This window comes from Agelaius tricolor, unplaced genomic scaffold (assembly GCF_023055355.1).
Source record: "Agelaius tricolor isolate 1412-34295 unplaced genomic scaffold, bAgeTri1.0.p SCAF_20, whole genome shotgun sequence".
Taxonomy (NCBI): Eukaryota; Metazoa; Chordata; class Aves; order Passeriformes; family Icteridae; genus Agelaius; species Agelaius tricolor.
Window position 1 is genome coordinate 4,075,510 of NW_027269280.1, and position 15,378 is coordinate 4,090,887.

A 15,378-nucleotide genomic window follows, 5' to 3' on the forward strand; every position below is an offset into this window, starting at 1 on the left:
TGTGCCTTTCCCACAGGCTCCTGCCCTCAAAATGCCCCAAAACCCCAGCTCTTCTTGCCCAGTACCCACCTATTCCTAAAGTGCCAAAGGCAAAGGGTGTAAATCTGGGGAAGCAGAATCAACTTCCCTGGATGCCCTTATCTGCATCCAAATCTCTGTGTACACTCACCACACCACTCCCTGCCATTTCTTCCCACCAGCTGGCAGCTGGAAGGGCCTGGGGGAAGCAGGACAGTCTGTTCTTAAACCATGATAAACTCCAACAGATTGTGGTGAGCTGACAGGAAAGGGGGTTTTCCTGAAACCAGGATATGAGGAGCTATCAAATGTACATCTGTCCAGATACCCAAATCCTGATCAAACATCCCTTAATCTGACCAGCAACATCCAGACAAAACCAGCAACAGGAAGTTCCAAAGCAAAAAGTCCCAAGCTTCAGATGACTGGAGGCTGGGAGAGCCCCTGGAGGAACGTCCAGGACATCCCCAAGTGCCCAAGGGGTGCTGAGCTCTGTGACTCAGCCCTGCCACAAGCCAAAGGGGAGGCAGAGATTAACTCACTGAAGCACAAGTGACATTTCCTCCTCTGTGGCTGAGGGAAATGGAGAGATATTCCACACAGCCCTTCTGGCTGCACAGGCTTCCCTGCCTGAAGAAAGCCATGCAAAATGCCATGGTTTTCACAGAGAATAAGTTTCTATTCCAGTCACAGTTTCAAGAGAATGATAAAAGTTTAAACCAAAACTCAATGATCCCAATAAAAAACTCAGGAATTTGAAACCCTGGGTTTGCTCAGCAGGTTGTACAAGGCTCACCAGGACAAGCTGGGGTGTCACCCACCTGTGCCATCAGCCTGTCCCTTTGGATGGGAGGGAAAAGGATCTCCAGAGGGGATTGAATCATTACCTGCATGCTTGTGGGGATGCTGGAGGCTTCTCTGGCCCTGGGAGCTGTTTCCTTGCTGTAAGAAAAGAGCTGCACCTTTCACCATGAAAAAGCTCTCACTGAGGCTGGAAAATAAAAAACAAAACACACAGGAGTCAGCTGAAAGGAAAGAGCAGCAAAATGTGCACATCTGGGAAAGGAAGTGCTTTCCTCACTAAAATAGTAGGATTTTGCCACAGCCACTTGCACAGCATGACTCTGGGATTATTCATGGATTATTCATCTGTCATTTTCCAGCACTGTTTTATTACTTGGCCCCTGCAGGAGATACTTGCCTGAGCTGTCATGGGCTGGAAATGACTTTATCACTTGATTCTAGAATTCTGCAACTCAAAAGAAGCAAAGGGTTGGACTTTTTACAGGCTGAGACCTGTAATGGACTGGAGAGCAGGTTCTGAGCCCATCACTTCCTGCTGATTGCAGTTCTTGACATTTCTCTGGAATGCAAAAACAAGAACCTGCGACTGTGTAGATTTAAAGGGGAAGGGAGATGGAAGCTGCACATCCCAAGGGAGAGGACACAGCTCTGGACCCTCAGGGAAAAACAAGCAGCACAGGAGCAGAGGTTTGGCTGTGCTGTGGCTGGATCAGCATCCTGGGATAGAGTCTGGGCAAACACAGTGACATTTCCAGAGGGAAATGACACCCAGGAGCATAAAGGAGGAGAAGGTAGAACAGCACTGTCAGAGTCAGATTTCACAGGAGAACCTCGGAAATCCTTCAGAAGCAGCTTTGGCCAGAAGCAGTGAAGCTGCATTTCCCACATAGCTGGAAATCCCTGTCTCCTGAGACACCTTTCAGCTGCACAGGAATTGCCTGGGATGTGTTTGCTCTGCTCCCCAAACAGCACAAGAGCCAGCTGTTGCTCCAAAGCCCAACTTTCCACCACCCCACGCTTGCAGCCATAGATCACCATCAATTACTGTCTGCATCCACTACACAGAAATGCTCCATTATGAGACTGTGCTACACAGGAGCTCCTCATGCTCCAGCAAATGATCCCACTGGAGTAACTACTCCCAGCACTCATCTATTCCATATTTTATCCATGGTCTTTGCCTTGGGGGTAGGAGTGAGTGGTAATGCTCCCAATGCTCTGTTCTACCTCAGCATTTTTGTGAGGACAGACATGAAATTCACATAATTTCAGATTTTTTAACTTCTTAAGAACACAGTCCAAGTTCCCAGGAAAAGTTTCCTCCTGTTCCACTGAATTTCAAGAATTCCCCAGAAAAATATGGATCAGGTTTAAATTAGAGATTTCAGTTGCTTTTAAAAAGTGAACTAAAACTTTTGCCTGAACTTCAGGCTCCACAAGATCAGTAAAGCACAGCAGGAGAAGAACACTCTAATTCCAACAATTCTCCACCTCCATTCCCACAGGGTTCCAGCACTCCCCCCTCACCTCACTGGCTGGGTATGAGCAGGATCCGAGCTCAGCCTGGCTCAGGATAACGGCTGCAAATGGGAACAAATGGGAATGTGGCTCCTTCCAAGAGCTAGCCAGGAAGAGCCTTGTTTCCTTTTCACCCCAGACCTCACAGGAAAGCGTTAAAAAAGGCCAGAAGTGACACAAAGGCAGCGACCCCCACACAATGTATGGGATATTCAGCACTCACAAGAGGCAGGGAATGCTTAGATCATGCACCAGGAGATAATTCACAGCATTCCCACCCTGAGAATCTGGGGGAAAATTTCTTTGGGAAAGCAAAAAAATATCCTGAAATAGGATATTTTACTCCAGTGTTTTACCCCAAAGGATCTTTGATCTCAAAGTACTGCCTAGGATTTCTACAGCAGGAAAAAGCTTGGAAAAAGCAGAGCTCCTTCCCAAAGTTATCAGGATCTCCTGCTCTGATGATACATCTTGACAGATGTTCTCCTCTCCTGCAGTCAGGAAATCTGTGACAATAAAGCAGAATATTCCCAGTTGCAGGCAAAAGGGAAAGCTGTGCTGCTGGAGCAGAGTGGTCCAGGAAAAGGACAATTCACAGAGCAAAATATTTGTTCCCGTGTATCCATGTGCATGGAAATGAACCAGAAAGCAAAGCCAGGAGCCTGCTGAGAGCAAGGTTTCCATTCCCACTGAGATCCCCGTTCCTACCCTGCACAAACCCTCCCGTCCCCCCAGCGCTGCCCATCTCCACACCAGCTCCGCTTTCCATGTGCCCAGCACGGTGCCAGGCACAGGGAACACACCCAAACGCCTCTTTGCTCACAGTTTACACCACATTGTAACAACAACGTTACCCAAGCCCAGCCCTTATCTCCGCTCCGGGAACTGTCTGCGCTCTGCCACTTCTCACAACTGCTCTGGGCACAGCTCAGCGAGAAAGGCCAGGCTCAACTCCCTTGTAAATCCTGCAATCCCAGTAAACAACAAACTCCGAGCATTTTTTCTTTTTTAAACTCCTAAAGAGCACCCAAATCCTGGCATTAAAGAACATCCCCATCCTCTCTGCCCCTCGGCAGGGGTGACAGATGCCCCGAAGCACAACCCATACATACTAATTCGGGCTGGTTTTCTTTGCACGGCGGCAGCATCGTGGTGGCCCCAGCGTCAGACAGAAGTCAGCAAAATCGAAAAGATTCATAACCAGCTGGAAAACTCACATACTTTTGCTTCTAAACCCATAAAAAAAACCCAGCAGATGGCAAAGAAAAGGTCAAGCGTATTTTCTGTGTGGAGCAGAGGAATCGCGGCTGCCGATGCTCCCCGGGAACTGGATGGCTTTTAGGGAACACTGTGTCTTCCACTGATATCCTGCCTTGAAAAAGCACTTGTCCCAACACATCCTGATGAAAGAGCCATTCAAGAGGGGAAACAAGCAGCTGAGGCTCGGCTAATCGTTTCCCTCCTCCAGACTTGTTTGTTTGTTTGCTTCCCCCCTCGTGCTCCAGAGGCTCCTATCAGCACCCACACAGCCCCTGCCTGCGGGAAGTCCACATTCCCTGGGAGGGACAGACGAGAGGAAAAGCATCCCAGGGACTGGTGCCTGATCGTTCCTTTACAGTTAAAGCAATGCTTCAGTACAGATACAGGACATTTAAATGGTCCTTCCCTCAGTGTACAGCTCCCCCGTTGGATTTTCAGAGCCGTTCCTGAGCTCCTGCTGGACAAGGAGTCTCTCAGGTGCTCGGTGTTTGTGTGTTAGGGGATGGGGAGCACTGAATTCCCTGAATATTTGTTCCTTACAAACCCCAATTCTTTCTGCAGGCACACACCATAAGGCCCCTCAGGTCCCACCAGCCTGACCAGGGGAATGAGGAGCTCTCTGTGCATTCTCAGCCAGTTTTCACCCAGTTTGACTGGCACACACCACAGAAACCACCCAATCCCTGGATGCCCTTCCAGGAATCCTGACCAGCACAACTTCTTTACAAGGAGTCACTTCAGGCTCTCGAATAAACACAGAGCCCACTCACAGCCCCAGGACCCCGATGCTCCAATACAGCTGCAGGCCAGCTCTCCTCCCACTCCTTGACCTCGGCTTACCAAACACAGGAAATTATTACCCCAAAAGAGGGAAAAACCAACACTTCCAACACCTGGGAAACGCCAGGAGTGTCAGGAGGAGGGTACAGACAGTGACAGTCCCTGCTGCCCCCAGAGGCTGGCAAGGACAGGGTGCTCTTGGCCACAGCCCTGCCTGAGAGGGCACCAGAGGCTGTTGCTCCATCCGTTGGCTCCGTGCTGCTCAACTTGAAAAGGAAATATTTCTTCCCCTTTGGGAAAGCTGCAGAGGAGCGTGGCTACAACACACATCAGCCCCACTTGGAGTGGCTGAGGAACACAATAGGCAGCGCCTTCCCGGCGGTACAAACTGCCACCCCCCGGGGCCAGGAATGCCAGAAAGCAATCCCGTACAAACACCGCGTTTTGGGAAAAGAGACAGAGCTGCTCATGCTCCTGGGCAGGCAGATGCCAGTCCCACAAGAGCTTTCCCCAGGCAGTTTGCTTTGCCATCGTGGCTCCAGCTGTGGGGTGTCCCAGGAGGAATCCTTGCATGCCTCATGTGCCTGAGTTTCATGCTTTAATGGGGGAATCTCACATAAGCCATAATCATCTTGCAGGACACAAGAAAACACTCTGTTAACACATCTTATAGCTACAGAACTCATCTCAAAATAAAGATCCACAAACAGTCTGGAGAAAGAAAGCCACTTTTCCTGGGAAGACCCAGGCAAGCCTGAGGTGAGTGAGCAGCCTCCTGCAACCAGGTCTGTGTTTAAGGAAGAAAAGAAACCCCAACTCCCACAGGAAAAAGAATATTCGCTTCTCTCAAAATTGGTCATGATTTTACAAAGGCAAACATGGTAATGCCTCCCAGTTCTTTGGGTTTCATGGCATCTTCGACTCAAAACATTTCCAAACTGATAAGGTGATGGAAAAACAGGCCTTGTGAGCACCACAGAATGGAACACACTTCCCTCTTCTATAGCCCTGTTGATAAGGAGGAAGAGAACTGATTTTTTTTTCTCCTTTTTCTTCCCTCCTTTGCTGCTTGGTCTGGAACAAGCTTGGCCACCTCAAGGCAACTGAGAAAGAACAAAAACCAACCCTGGAGAGGGGTGAGCCAGCCCTGCTGGATGCTCCCATAGCCCAGCCAGACCCTCCATATCCCAAGGGTGGATTTTAGGCAGGACACTGCAGCGAGCAGAGGAGACTGGCATCGTCCCACAGCCACACCACAACAGCAGCACAACCCAAGCTGGGCAGGAGCACATCAAAGAGAAAGGAGAGAAACAGGAAGAGTTGAGAGCAGCTGTGTGGCTCCTGCTCCCCAAAAAAGCCGACGGTTAAGGCAGAGGCACTGCTTGCTCTGGGCTGATAGAGGCACATCTGATAACACTTCCTGATCCCCAGAGGGGCCTTTGGAAGGGCCCTGAGCAACACAAAACAGCAGAGGGGAAAAAGGGACTTCACAGCTGCTCCTTCCCATGGCACTGCACAGCCCCAGGGACAGCAGCAGCAGCAGCAGCAGCAAGTCCCTTCTGCTGCTCTTAATGAAGTGTGTCCAAGTGGCCTTTGCTCCGTGTCACACAAAGATTAAAGGGACAAACAGAGGTGGGAATATCAGCACAGCCATCCCAGCTCAGCCCCACGTGGAGCAGGGCTGCCACAGGAGCAGTGTGCTCCCCAGGGAGCAGCACCTGGAAAAGCCCAGTTCCAACACTGCAAAGATGGTTTAGAACAAAGAGCTCTTGCACATGTGTAGGATTGGGATATGCTGACAGACTGACCCGTGGTCAGGACTGCAGAGGCCCAAAACACCTGGCGAGGTCAGAGAGATCTGCTCAGGACCACTTGGATTGAGGTGTTTTTATTACCAGAAATGCAAGGCAGGAAAGCTCTTTCCATACCCATGACTTCCACACCCAAAGTCATCATTCCCAGACCTCCTGAGCTGAAGACAAGTCACCCCCAGAAGAAAAGCAAAATGTGGGCTGCAGGTTCACAAGGAGAACATCTCCCCTTCCTCAGACACAGCCAGGGCATCTCTGTGCTGGGAAGGGGTCAGGCAGCAGCTCCAGCTGGGGGGTGTTGGTTGTAAAGCCTCCCTGCAGGAGCAAACATCTCCCCCCTCTATTCTGAAGGAAGTGAGATGTTGGGGAGACCAAAAAACTCAACTTGCTGTTGTCAGCAGAGCAGGGAGCAAGGGGAGTGTGAGTGTGCATTGTTGGGCTCGGAGGCGTGGGGATCGTGGGCCACAGCCCAGCAGGAATGCTGACAGGGCTGCAGACACTGCAGGCCATTCACACACAAACGCTCCTCTGGCACAAAGGGCAAAGAGACAAAAATGAAATCAATCATGAAGCCCACAAAAGCCAATTTCCCAACAGAAATAGACTGGTGATGATGTCCCTCCAGCCACTCCTGGGATGCACTGGGCTGGAGCGGTGATCAGCACAGATCCAGATCTGCACAGAGCAGAACCAGCTCAGCTCTGAGTATCCCACCCTGGGGACAACCCCAGGATCCAGGCTGTGCCTGCAGACAAGCCTGGAGCAGCTGGGATAAACCCTCCAAGAGAAAGGTCAGGAAGAGGGAAACAAACAAATGAGCAGGATCATGGATCATTCCCCATTCCAGCAGACTTGCACAAAGTAAATTGACAGAACTGCTCCCAAACAGCCAGGAATGAGAAAATTCTAGGAATCCCTAGTACTTGGATGGTGAAAAGCCAAATAAAATAAGAGATTGTTTCACAAGGAAAAAGAAATCCTTTCTGCTCATCCCATTAATTGCAGAGTTCAAAAAGGCACGAGGCTGATCCCAGCATCACCCAGCTACGCCATGGGCTTGGAACTCGCTCTGAATCCCCAGGAGCATTTCTGAGATTCCCACTGGAACACGATGGCATTTTGGTGACAGTCACTGTCTCAGGAGGCCAGGCCAGATCCTCTCTAACCTCAGCCTGCAGGAGATGCTAGGAAGAGGAGTATTAACCCTACGAGCACCCCAGCACCGGTGTCCCCAGTGCATGCCCTGGACTGTCCCCAGCCTGCTGTGCCAGCCCCAGGGCCACCCACCCTGCCATGGGGGCTGGCCAGAGCTGCTCCACACAGCAGCTCACCCTCACCTGGAGTCATGGACTTGGAGAACAAGGCTTGGGAAAGCAGCAGCTGGCAGAGGGGAACACACAGAGATCCCAGCATCAGCTACAATATGGATTTCCCTGGTGGTCTGACTATTCCCAAAACACTGGCTCCCTGTATTTTCCTACAAGTCACTGTTGTGGGTGTTGCCACGTTCCTGCCATTGCTGTTCCATGACCACAGGTAAGGGGGGAGCCAGGCCACAAGCCCTGGAGCTGTCCCAGAGCAGTGTCTGAGCTGAAGGAGAGGTGGGATGATGCCCACCATGGAGGGCACACCAGAGGCAGAGCTCCACCCATGCTCCTGGCAGGAGCTGATCCTGCTCCTGTCCTCCTCCCTAGCCAAGCTGTCAGCACATGGGCCCATCCTCCTGCATTCCTCCTGTCAGCCCATTGTTTTAATCCTTGAAACTATTTTATTAAGTCACCCCACTTCACCCACTCAGTGTCTCCCAGAGAAACAAGCAGAAACTCTCCAAGGGCGCTGCTGGAAAAGAAAAGGCAGGTGAGGAACAGCTTGAAGGATTAAGGGAGCAGCTCCCGAGCGGTGCGAGCGAAGTTCAGCCAGGACTCAGACAATGGCATTGGAAGCATGGCTGGGAATCTTGGTGGCACAGCAACCCAAAAACCCAGCTGAGCTGCCAGGTTTCAGAACGGCTCCAAAAAAGGCAGCAGAGACCAGGGAGTACTTGACACATTGGTAATGTGGAAAAAACAAAACAAAATAAATCCAGGCGGATCACGCGCGGTGAGAGCAGAGTGAGAAAAGTTCTGGCTCAGCCCTGACACCTCGAGTGTTTGACTGGACTGCACCCCCTGAGGGTACACAGCCAGCATTCCCAAAATCAGGAGAGTGCCAGGCAGGGGCAAAGCTCACTGACAATGGAAAAGTGGTGGTAAAAACCCCAGGATCATCCTTCTTTTCCCCCTCCGCTCCAAAGGCATCTTTTCCAAGCAGGGTGGTGTTGCAGAGGGAAGCTGACAGCTGGAGGTCAGGAGGTTTTGCAGGGCTGGGAGGGAGATGCCAAGCCATGGGCAGCAGTCTCCACTGGGATGCAAGTGTTGGACACGGTTGGATGTGACCATTTGGATGGCAGACAGAACAAACAAGGAACCTGGCAGCTTTTTGGGAAATCTGAACGGGACGTTTTGTCCCATTCTCTGCATTTCTGGCTGACTTGGTCCCTGATATGAAGGTTTCCTTCACCAGCAGTTCTTGCAGCAAGGATTTCTTCAAGAAACTAAAATTTTCAGAGGGGGAAGACAAGCCCTGCAGAGGAGAGTTCTGATCCCAGATAAACCTAAACAAATGATGGATGTGATGTGCACCCTAATCTGTTCAAATCTGGGCTTATTTTTGTGCAGTGGTAAAGTGATTCTGTGTCAGGGATTTAAATGCTGCAAAGGGATGTGTAAATGTTTGGGAAAAAAATCAGTGCTCTCAGGAAATAATCTCAACACTCTTCATTAGAACTAAAACCAGGCCTGGGAAGGTGTTATGTCCATTCCCCATTCCAAAAACATTTTAGGAGTATTTGCCAGGCAGAGCACAGCTCTGATCTGTATGAGAAATGCTTGACTCACAGATCTTGGCAGACAATTATCAAAGATTAAGATATTTAAAATCTAGAGGCATTTGAAACCAAAATATTGTTCTGACCCAGCTCTAACACCTAAATAAACAGTGACCACACTGGCCTTTTACAGGAACAAGTGCTCAGTGCACAGCCAGCACCTCTGATAATAGGGCCTCATGATTTGGGTTCTGCCAAACTGCTGAGGTTTCATGGAAGAAAAAAAACCCCAAAAGATTTAGATATAATTCCAAAAGAGTCTGATCATCACATCTTTAAATTGGCAGCTCCCTGCTGTTCCTCTACCTACATCCAAGTAAACTCCTCATATTGCTCAATTTCAAGTCAGCAACAATTTCCTGGAAAGGCCAGATCTTAAATAAGTGTCAAATAAGTGAGCGTTTCCCCAGCTCTGTGGCCTTTGAACATCCACACACAGCCCACCACAAAATGGAAAGGTCTAATTACACCTTCCTGAGCTTCCAGGGCCACACCTCCGGGCTGAGAGCTCCCGAGGGCCGGGGGCTGGGCCGGTGCCTCCCCATTGTACGGAGCACGCTAGGGCAGGATGCTGCCGCCGGCCAGGATGTGATTCAGCGTCCTGTTTTGAACACTTCATGAAGTCAGCAACTTCTGCCCCGAGATCTCCCACCAGCTCCCCGGGACACACTCAGTCTGCAGCCAGCAGGACTTGTCAAGGCTGTAATGAGCTGCTGGCCCCACAAATAAATCCTCGAGGCAGCTGCCCCCGTGTTCCCCCCTGCCCTGAGTGCCTGCCCAGCACCGTGGACACAACCGTGGGTACAAGGTGTTCACTCAGTGCTGCTCCAGCGAAACATGCTCCTAAATCCCTAAAGAAATTAAGGATTAAGGTGTTAAAATATCTTTTTGGTGCACTAAAATATAATAAACATCAAATATCCATCAAGTGTGTAAAATATATACGTATGTGATATAAGATACAATGGTGTCCTGTGGTGTGTGTCAGAGAGATGATCATGGAATTATTTAGGTTGGAAAAGACTTCCAAGATCAAGTCTTGCTGTTCTTGCAGCTCTGCCAAGGCCACCACTAAACCATGTTCCCAAGTGCCAGACCCACACAGCTTTTCAATTCCTCCAGGGATGAGGAGTCCATCACTGTCCTGGGAACTCTGTTCCAATGCTTGACAACTCTTTCCATGAAGGAATTTTCCTGATATCCAATCTAAACCTGCAGTTGCTCTGCTAGGAGTTTGTCTGCTCCAATGACTCCTCCTGTTGATCACTGATCTGCAAATATACACAAGCCCTACCCTGTAAACCTCTACCTCCCACAGCTGCTCTTGCCAGCTCTTAAAATTTGGTTTAGAGGAGCCAAACAAGAACAATTCTTTGCATAACCATTTTCAGGCTTGATCAGAGCCTGGAGATAACCAACTTCCAGGCCTTCTGCAGTGGTTCAACCTCTATCTCTGCAGAAGGTGCCTGAAAACATTCACCCAGCCCTGCATTCAGGCTGTGATTGGAAAGCCAATAATGGCAAAGATTACAGAATGACTGGCTAAACAAACCTATTTATATTTGTAATTAAAACCAGTGATTATCTTGCTGTGTTTGCCAACCACATCTGAGAACCAGCCAACACTCACAGAGCGATCTGGGTTGTACAACATCTCCTGTGCCTCGCTGTGACAGAGCCAGCACAGGGCCAGGAGTGAGAATCAACCGGGTCACACCAAAAAGGAAAAACTGCACATCCAGCCCTGTGCCAGAGCAGGCAGCTGGGAAAGAGCTGGGCTCTGCTCTGCCTCCTCCTTGATAGCATCTCCTCAGAGTTTGCTCTGGAGCAGCAGGATCTGGGGCTGAGATAAGGCCACAGGCACCGCACGCATGAGGCTCGCACGGAACTTGATCTCAGAGGACTTAGGGCTGTGCTTAAGCCTGGGCTAACACATCCTCCCACGGGCTTGGCCTAGCCCTGACAGCAATTTTACAAAGATTTGGGTGTGCTGTAGGGGCACTGCACCAGTAGGGGGAAAAGGGATCAAGCCACAGCATCTCCCTGATGCTTATCCAGGAGGGGAGGTTTGAGCAGACACTGATAACACAGCTCAGACGTGCAGCTTTTGGCTCCACTGAGCCCAACAGGACTCTCAGATCTCTTAGTTTTCCTTCTGCTCTGATTCTTTACCCTCAGGGAGCAATACAAACCCCTGGCTGCCTGCTGCCTGGAGCAGTGTGGATGTTATATTGTCAAAGCTTCCACAAAATTTTTGGTAACACAGCTAAAAGCAGATTAACGTCTAAGAAAATGCAGATAGCAGCAATATCTTTGAACCTAAACCATGTCCCCTAGGTCTGTTCTGGGGTAGAAGCTGTTCCAGGGAGAAAGAAAAGCATTTTGGAATGACAGAAACCACAAGGAAGGATGATCAGGGAGCAGCAAGACATGGCTGGGTGCAAAACCATGATAGAGACCTGTTCTTCCAAGAAAACAATCAGATAGCTCATGGAACCAGATCCAACTATGCAACCTCAAAAGAAAATCCCGGAATGTTTTGGAATGAACAAAAATAATTGTTCAGCAGGCAGATGAATACATAATGTCATAAACGTGTACTAGCACAGCCATCCTGTATTGATGAGACACAGCTTGAGCTGGCAGCACGCTGGGGACGTGTTTCCAACAATCCTTCCTTTCCCTTCACCCTCAGATCTCCAAAGTCTGCAGAGCCAGGGGCTGGACTGCTGACCCCTGTGCTCAGGGCATGTGGGACAAAGCCCAGCTGTCACCAAGACTAGACCAGGATTGAAGGAGGCACAAACACCAGCACAGGCCATGCTGCAGGGATTTTTCAGAGCACAATGAAGTTGAACAACTCTGCCACCCCCTGGGCACCAGGCAGAGTCTCAGCAGATCGAAGCAGAGCAGGGAAGGGGACAGCAGCCAGTGGGAAGGGGACAGGATCAACCCACCAAACCAAGAGGAGCTCCATTCATCATCTGAGTTATGTCTGCATATTTCCTGCAGCTCTTGGCAGTGTTTCCCCCTGAGGACAGCAGAGGCTGTTCGTGAGAGCCATCTGATTCTCCAGCCCTGTCTGGCTATTTAATTACCAGATTCTTATCCTGACAATCGTATACGGAAGAGCAGCCCCAGGAGACTGCAGGACAGAGGAAGCTCATGGGATCTCAGTGTCCAACGTCAGTGCTGCAGCATTTTTCAACAGCCAGGAGAAAAGCATCGGCCTTTAAGCCTGGTTTAAGTGCATCTACACTCCTGATGGCTCTGGTCAGTGGTGGATGCACATGCCCAGATTGCAAAGAGGCCAGACAGACCAAAGGTGGCCACAAATCCAAGGATCTCACCAGGATTTGTTTGAACAGTGACAACATTTGCAGTGAAGAGGATAAAGCTGTATTTTCTCTTTTAGCACAGAACTGTATACCCAAAAGAGGAGGCTGCCATCCTGCTTGGTTACATGTAACTGTTTAATACCACCTGAGGAAAAGCACAAGAATTAGGGCTCTGTGGCTGTTCATGGCTTCAGCAGGTTCCTGCTGGGGCCTTGCATTGGACAAGGAGCAGAACAAGGAATTTTGATTTTACCAATACAAAATCCATTCCCCACAGGGTCAGCTCTCAAATGGCATTACAGACAGCCATGAAATGCCCATACACACAGGACAGCACACAGAGCAGACACACAGCACTTCTGTCTGCAATCCATGTGTGTGCATGGAATCCATGTGTGAGCCATGGAATTCCAGGCCTCCCAGGCAGGCTGCAGCCAGGAGACACCATCCCAGAACTCAGAAACAAAAAAGTGCAACAATTTCCTCCTCTGTCCACGAGCAGCCCTGCTTTCTGGGCTCTGACTTCACTTGCAGGGCAAACACAGTCCAAGCAGCAGCATGAGCAGCTTTGCTTTTCCTGCAGCCAGGCTAAAGAAAGCAGGAAGGAGGGACAAGGAGAAGAGACTGAGTGCTGAACCACTGCTGTGCCTTTACACTGCTCCCCTGGGCTGTGGTTTACAGGTTAGAGGGTAAGAGCTGCCTGCAAGAGCCAGGCTTAGAGTGAACCATCCACAGCATTACTCAGAGCCCATTATCCAGGGCCCTGGCACATGAGCTCGTGTCACCACTTTAGATCTGCACAATGTCAGCAAGAGGAGCCTCTCTCCTCTCTGGCAGGACAGCTCAGCCTTTTCTTAGCCTCACATGAACACAGTGGCTCTGCATGACCCCAAGGAGGCAAATTCCTGGTAGATAATAGGCAGGAATGAGCAGAGTTCTCCTCTGTCCGCCCTGGGAGCAGAGCCCCTTCCTGAGTGGAGCCCCAGCCTCAGGGAGCAGCAGCAGAGCCAGAGATGCTGTGATAACACCAAAGTGCTGTGGCCAGAGCTGACCAGTAATTTTCCAGTGTCTTCTCAGGAGTGGAAAAAAGGATCACAAACTCTCTTTTATTCTTTCACCTGGTTCAATGCTCATCTTAAAACTGATGAGGGAGAGAGCATCCCCACATTCAGCTCTCTGCAAAAAGCACCTGGAGGGGATCCTTTAGGCAAGGGGATCTCTGCAGGGTCAGGGCTCAGATGCTGGGCAGACAATTAACAACAGTGCAAACTTAGAGCCCAAAAGCTCAGCTTACCTCACATTCAGTCTACGCTCTTCATCACTGCCGGCCTCCGCCTGAGGGGAGGAAAGGACACAAGAGTCACACGTTGGTTATTTGCACATGACACCTTTAACTAAAATCCCTGCACCAACAGGGAGTGAGGGGCTGTTTTCTGCAGGGTTTTTCCTCCTGGAGCCAGGGATAAATGAGACTCCCTAGTCCTGTACGGTACCAGCACCCGGTGCCGGGTGACAAAGGGGCTCAGGGGGATTTTAAAGCTATTAGGTCCTAATCCTGCAAGCTGGTCCTGGAGCGCAGAGCGCTTTGAAGAGCGCCAGCCCCGACGTCACCGGCGCACACCTCGCTGCCGCCGCGCACACACGTGAGGGGAGCAGCTGGCAGCCACAAATAACTGGCACTGGGGATGTCCCAAGCACCAGGACACAGCCAAAAGTGCTCCCCGGGACTGTCCCTGATGTGCAGCTCCAGGGATGATCACACTGCCAGGACAAGGAGGCCACCTCCAGCCGGTGCTGGCACACGTGTCCCCAGGATGGAACAATGCACGTCCCATGCCTGCTGCCTTCCAGGGGAACACGCTGCTTTGGTGGCAGGAGTGGATTAAAATGGGCACTTCTGCACCAGGCACTTGTAGGAAGCCTCCCTGGAAGCAAATCTGGCTGCTCAGGTGACACTAGACTTTATTGAGTCTCCTCAAAAGAGAAGTGTGACCTCAGCCTGCTTCCAAACCCAAGCATTTTCACAGAGTCATGCTTTGCAGTCATCCCCTTCAAGTTCCCTAGTAGCTTTTAGACAAAATTCCTTATTAGAGAAAAGCAGGGTTGGGGCTAATTGCATCCAGAGCTGACAAAAAAAAAGCAACCAAAACAACAGGCTCTGAGATAGTTCTGCTTTGGTCCTGTGTGAGTGCAGAGGAGAAAGGGCTGGGAGCATCCCCTTGGAGAGCAGGGCTGTGCTGGGGAGAAGATTTGGGCCCTAAAAGCAAAGCAGGGGCCTTACAGAAAATCCTTCACACTCACAACACACCTGATCCTGACAAAGCTGGAGGGACACAAGCCTTGCAGGAATCAGGCTCCATCAGTGCTGACTCTTGGGGAACATCCTGGTATTTCCTACAGCCTTGCTCAGAACCCACATCAAATAAGGATCCCCCTGGGAATTACTTGTTTCCAGGTGGTTTTGTACAAGTTAAAAACAAGCAAATTGCATCGTTTCAAATGTTCAAGACTGGAGCTTTGGAGGGATGAGTGGACCTGGATCGCTCCCCATCCTCTCAAGTTAGGATCTGGGATGGTGGAGGGCACAGGAGCTGCTCTGCTGACAATCTGTGAGAACCAAGTAAAGCCGGGGGGAAAAAAAAAATCCTGCAAATGCAAGAGCAGAGGCTGGATATTGGAAGTGTGGCCATTTGGAGGAGGGGAGATGCACAAGGCTGTCCCGACTGACCCAGCAGAGGGTGAGGAGCATACCATGGCTATTTTTAGTCTGTTTACAGTGCAGAGCTGGGCTGCAGGCAGGGCCCCAGAGCACCCCAAGTCCCAGTACCCCCACTGGCAGATCCCCCAGCCCTGGAAGCTCTGGAGGTCTGGCAGGTTTGGGACCTTTGCAGGGTCACCCTCCTGTTTGTTTGGGGCCGTCACG

At 50.5% G+C, this 15,378-nt stretch overlaps 1 protein-coding gene across 2 annotated transcripts in view; it reads right to left on the bottom strand.

Moving 5' to 3' along the window:
* The window catches only part of SSH1 (slingshot protein phosphatase 1), a 31,350-nt gene that overhangs the window by 13,055 nt on the left and 2,917 nt on the right, over positions 1-15,378 (bottom strand). Inside the window, exons 2-3 of one of the 2 annotated variants that reach the window (XM_071445192.1) lie at positions 13,750-13,790; positions 906-1,009 (exon numbers count right to left, since the gene is read on the bottom strand). In XM_071445192.1, the coding sequence (XP_071301293.1) occupies positions 906-1,009; positions 13,750-13,790 (145 nt within the window). Of the gene's footprint in view, positions 1-905; positions 1,010-3,452; positions 3,764-13,749; positions 13,791-15,378 lie in introns of those variants that run through there. The other variant, XM_071445193.1, reaches the window with a different exon arrangement.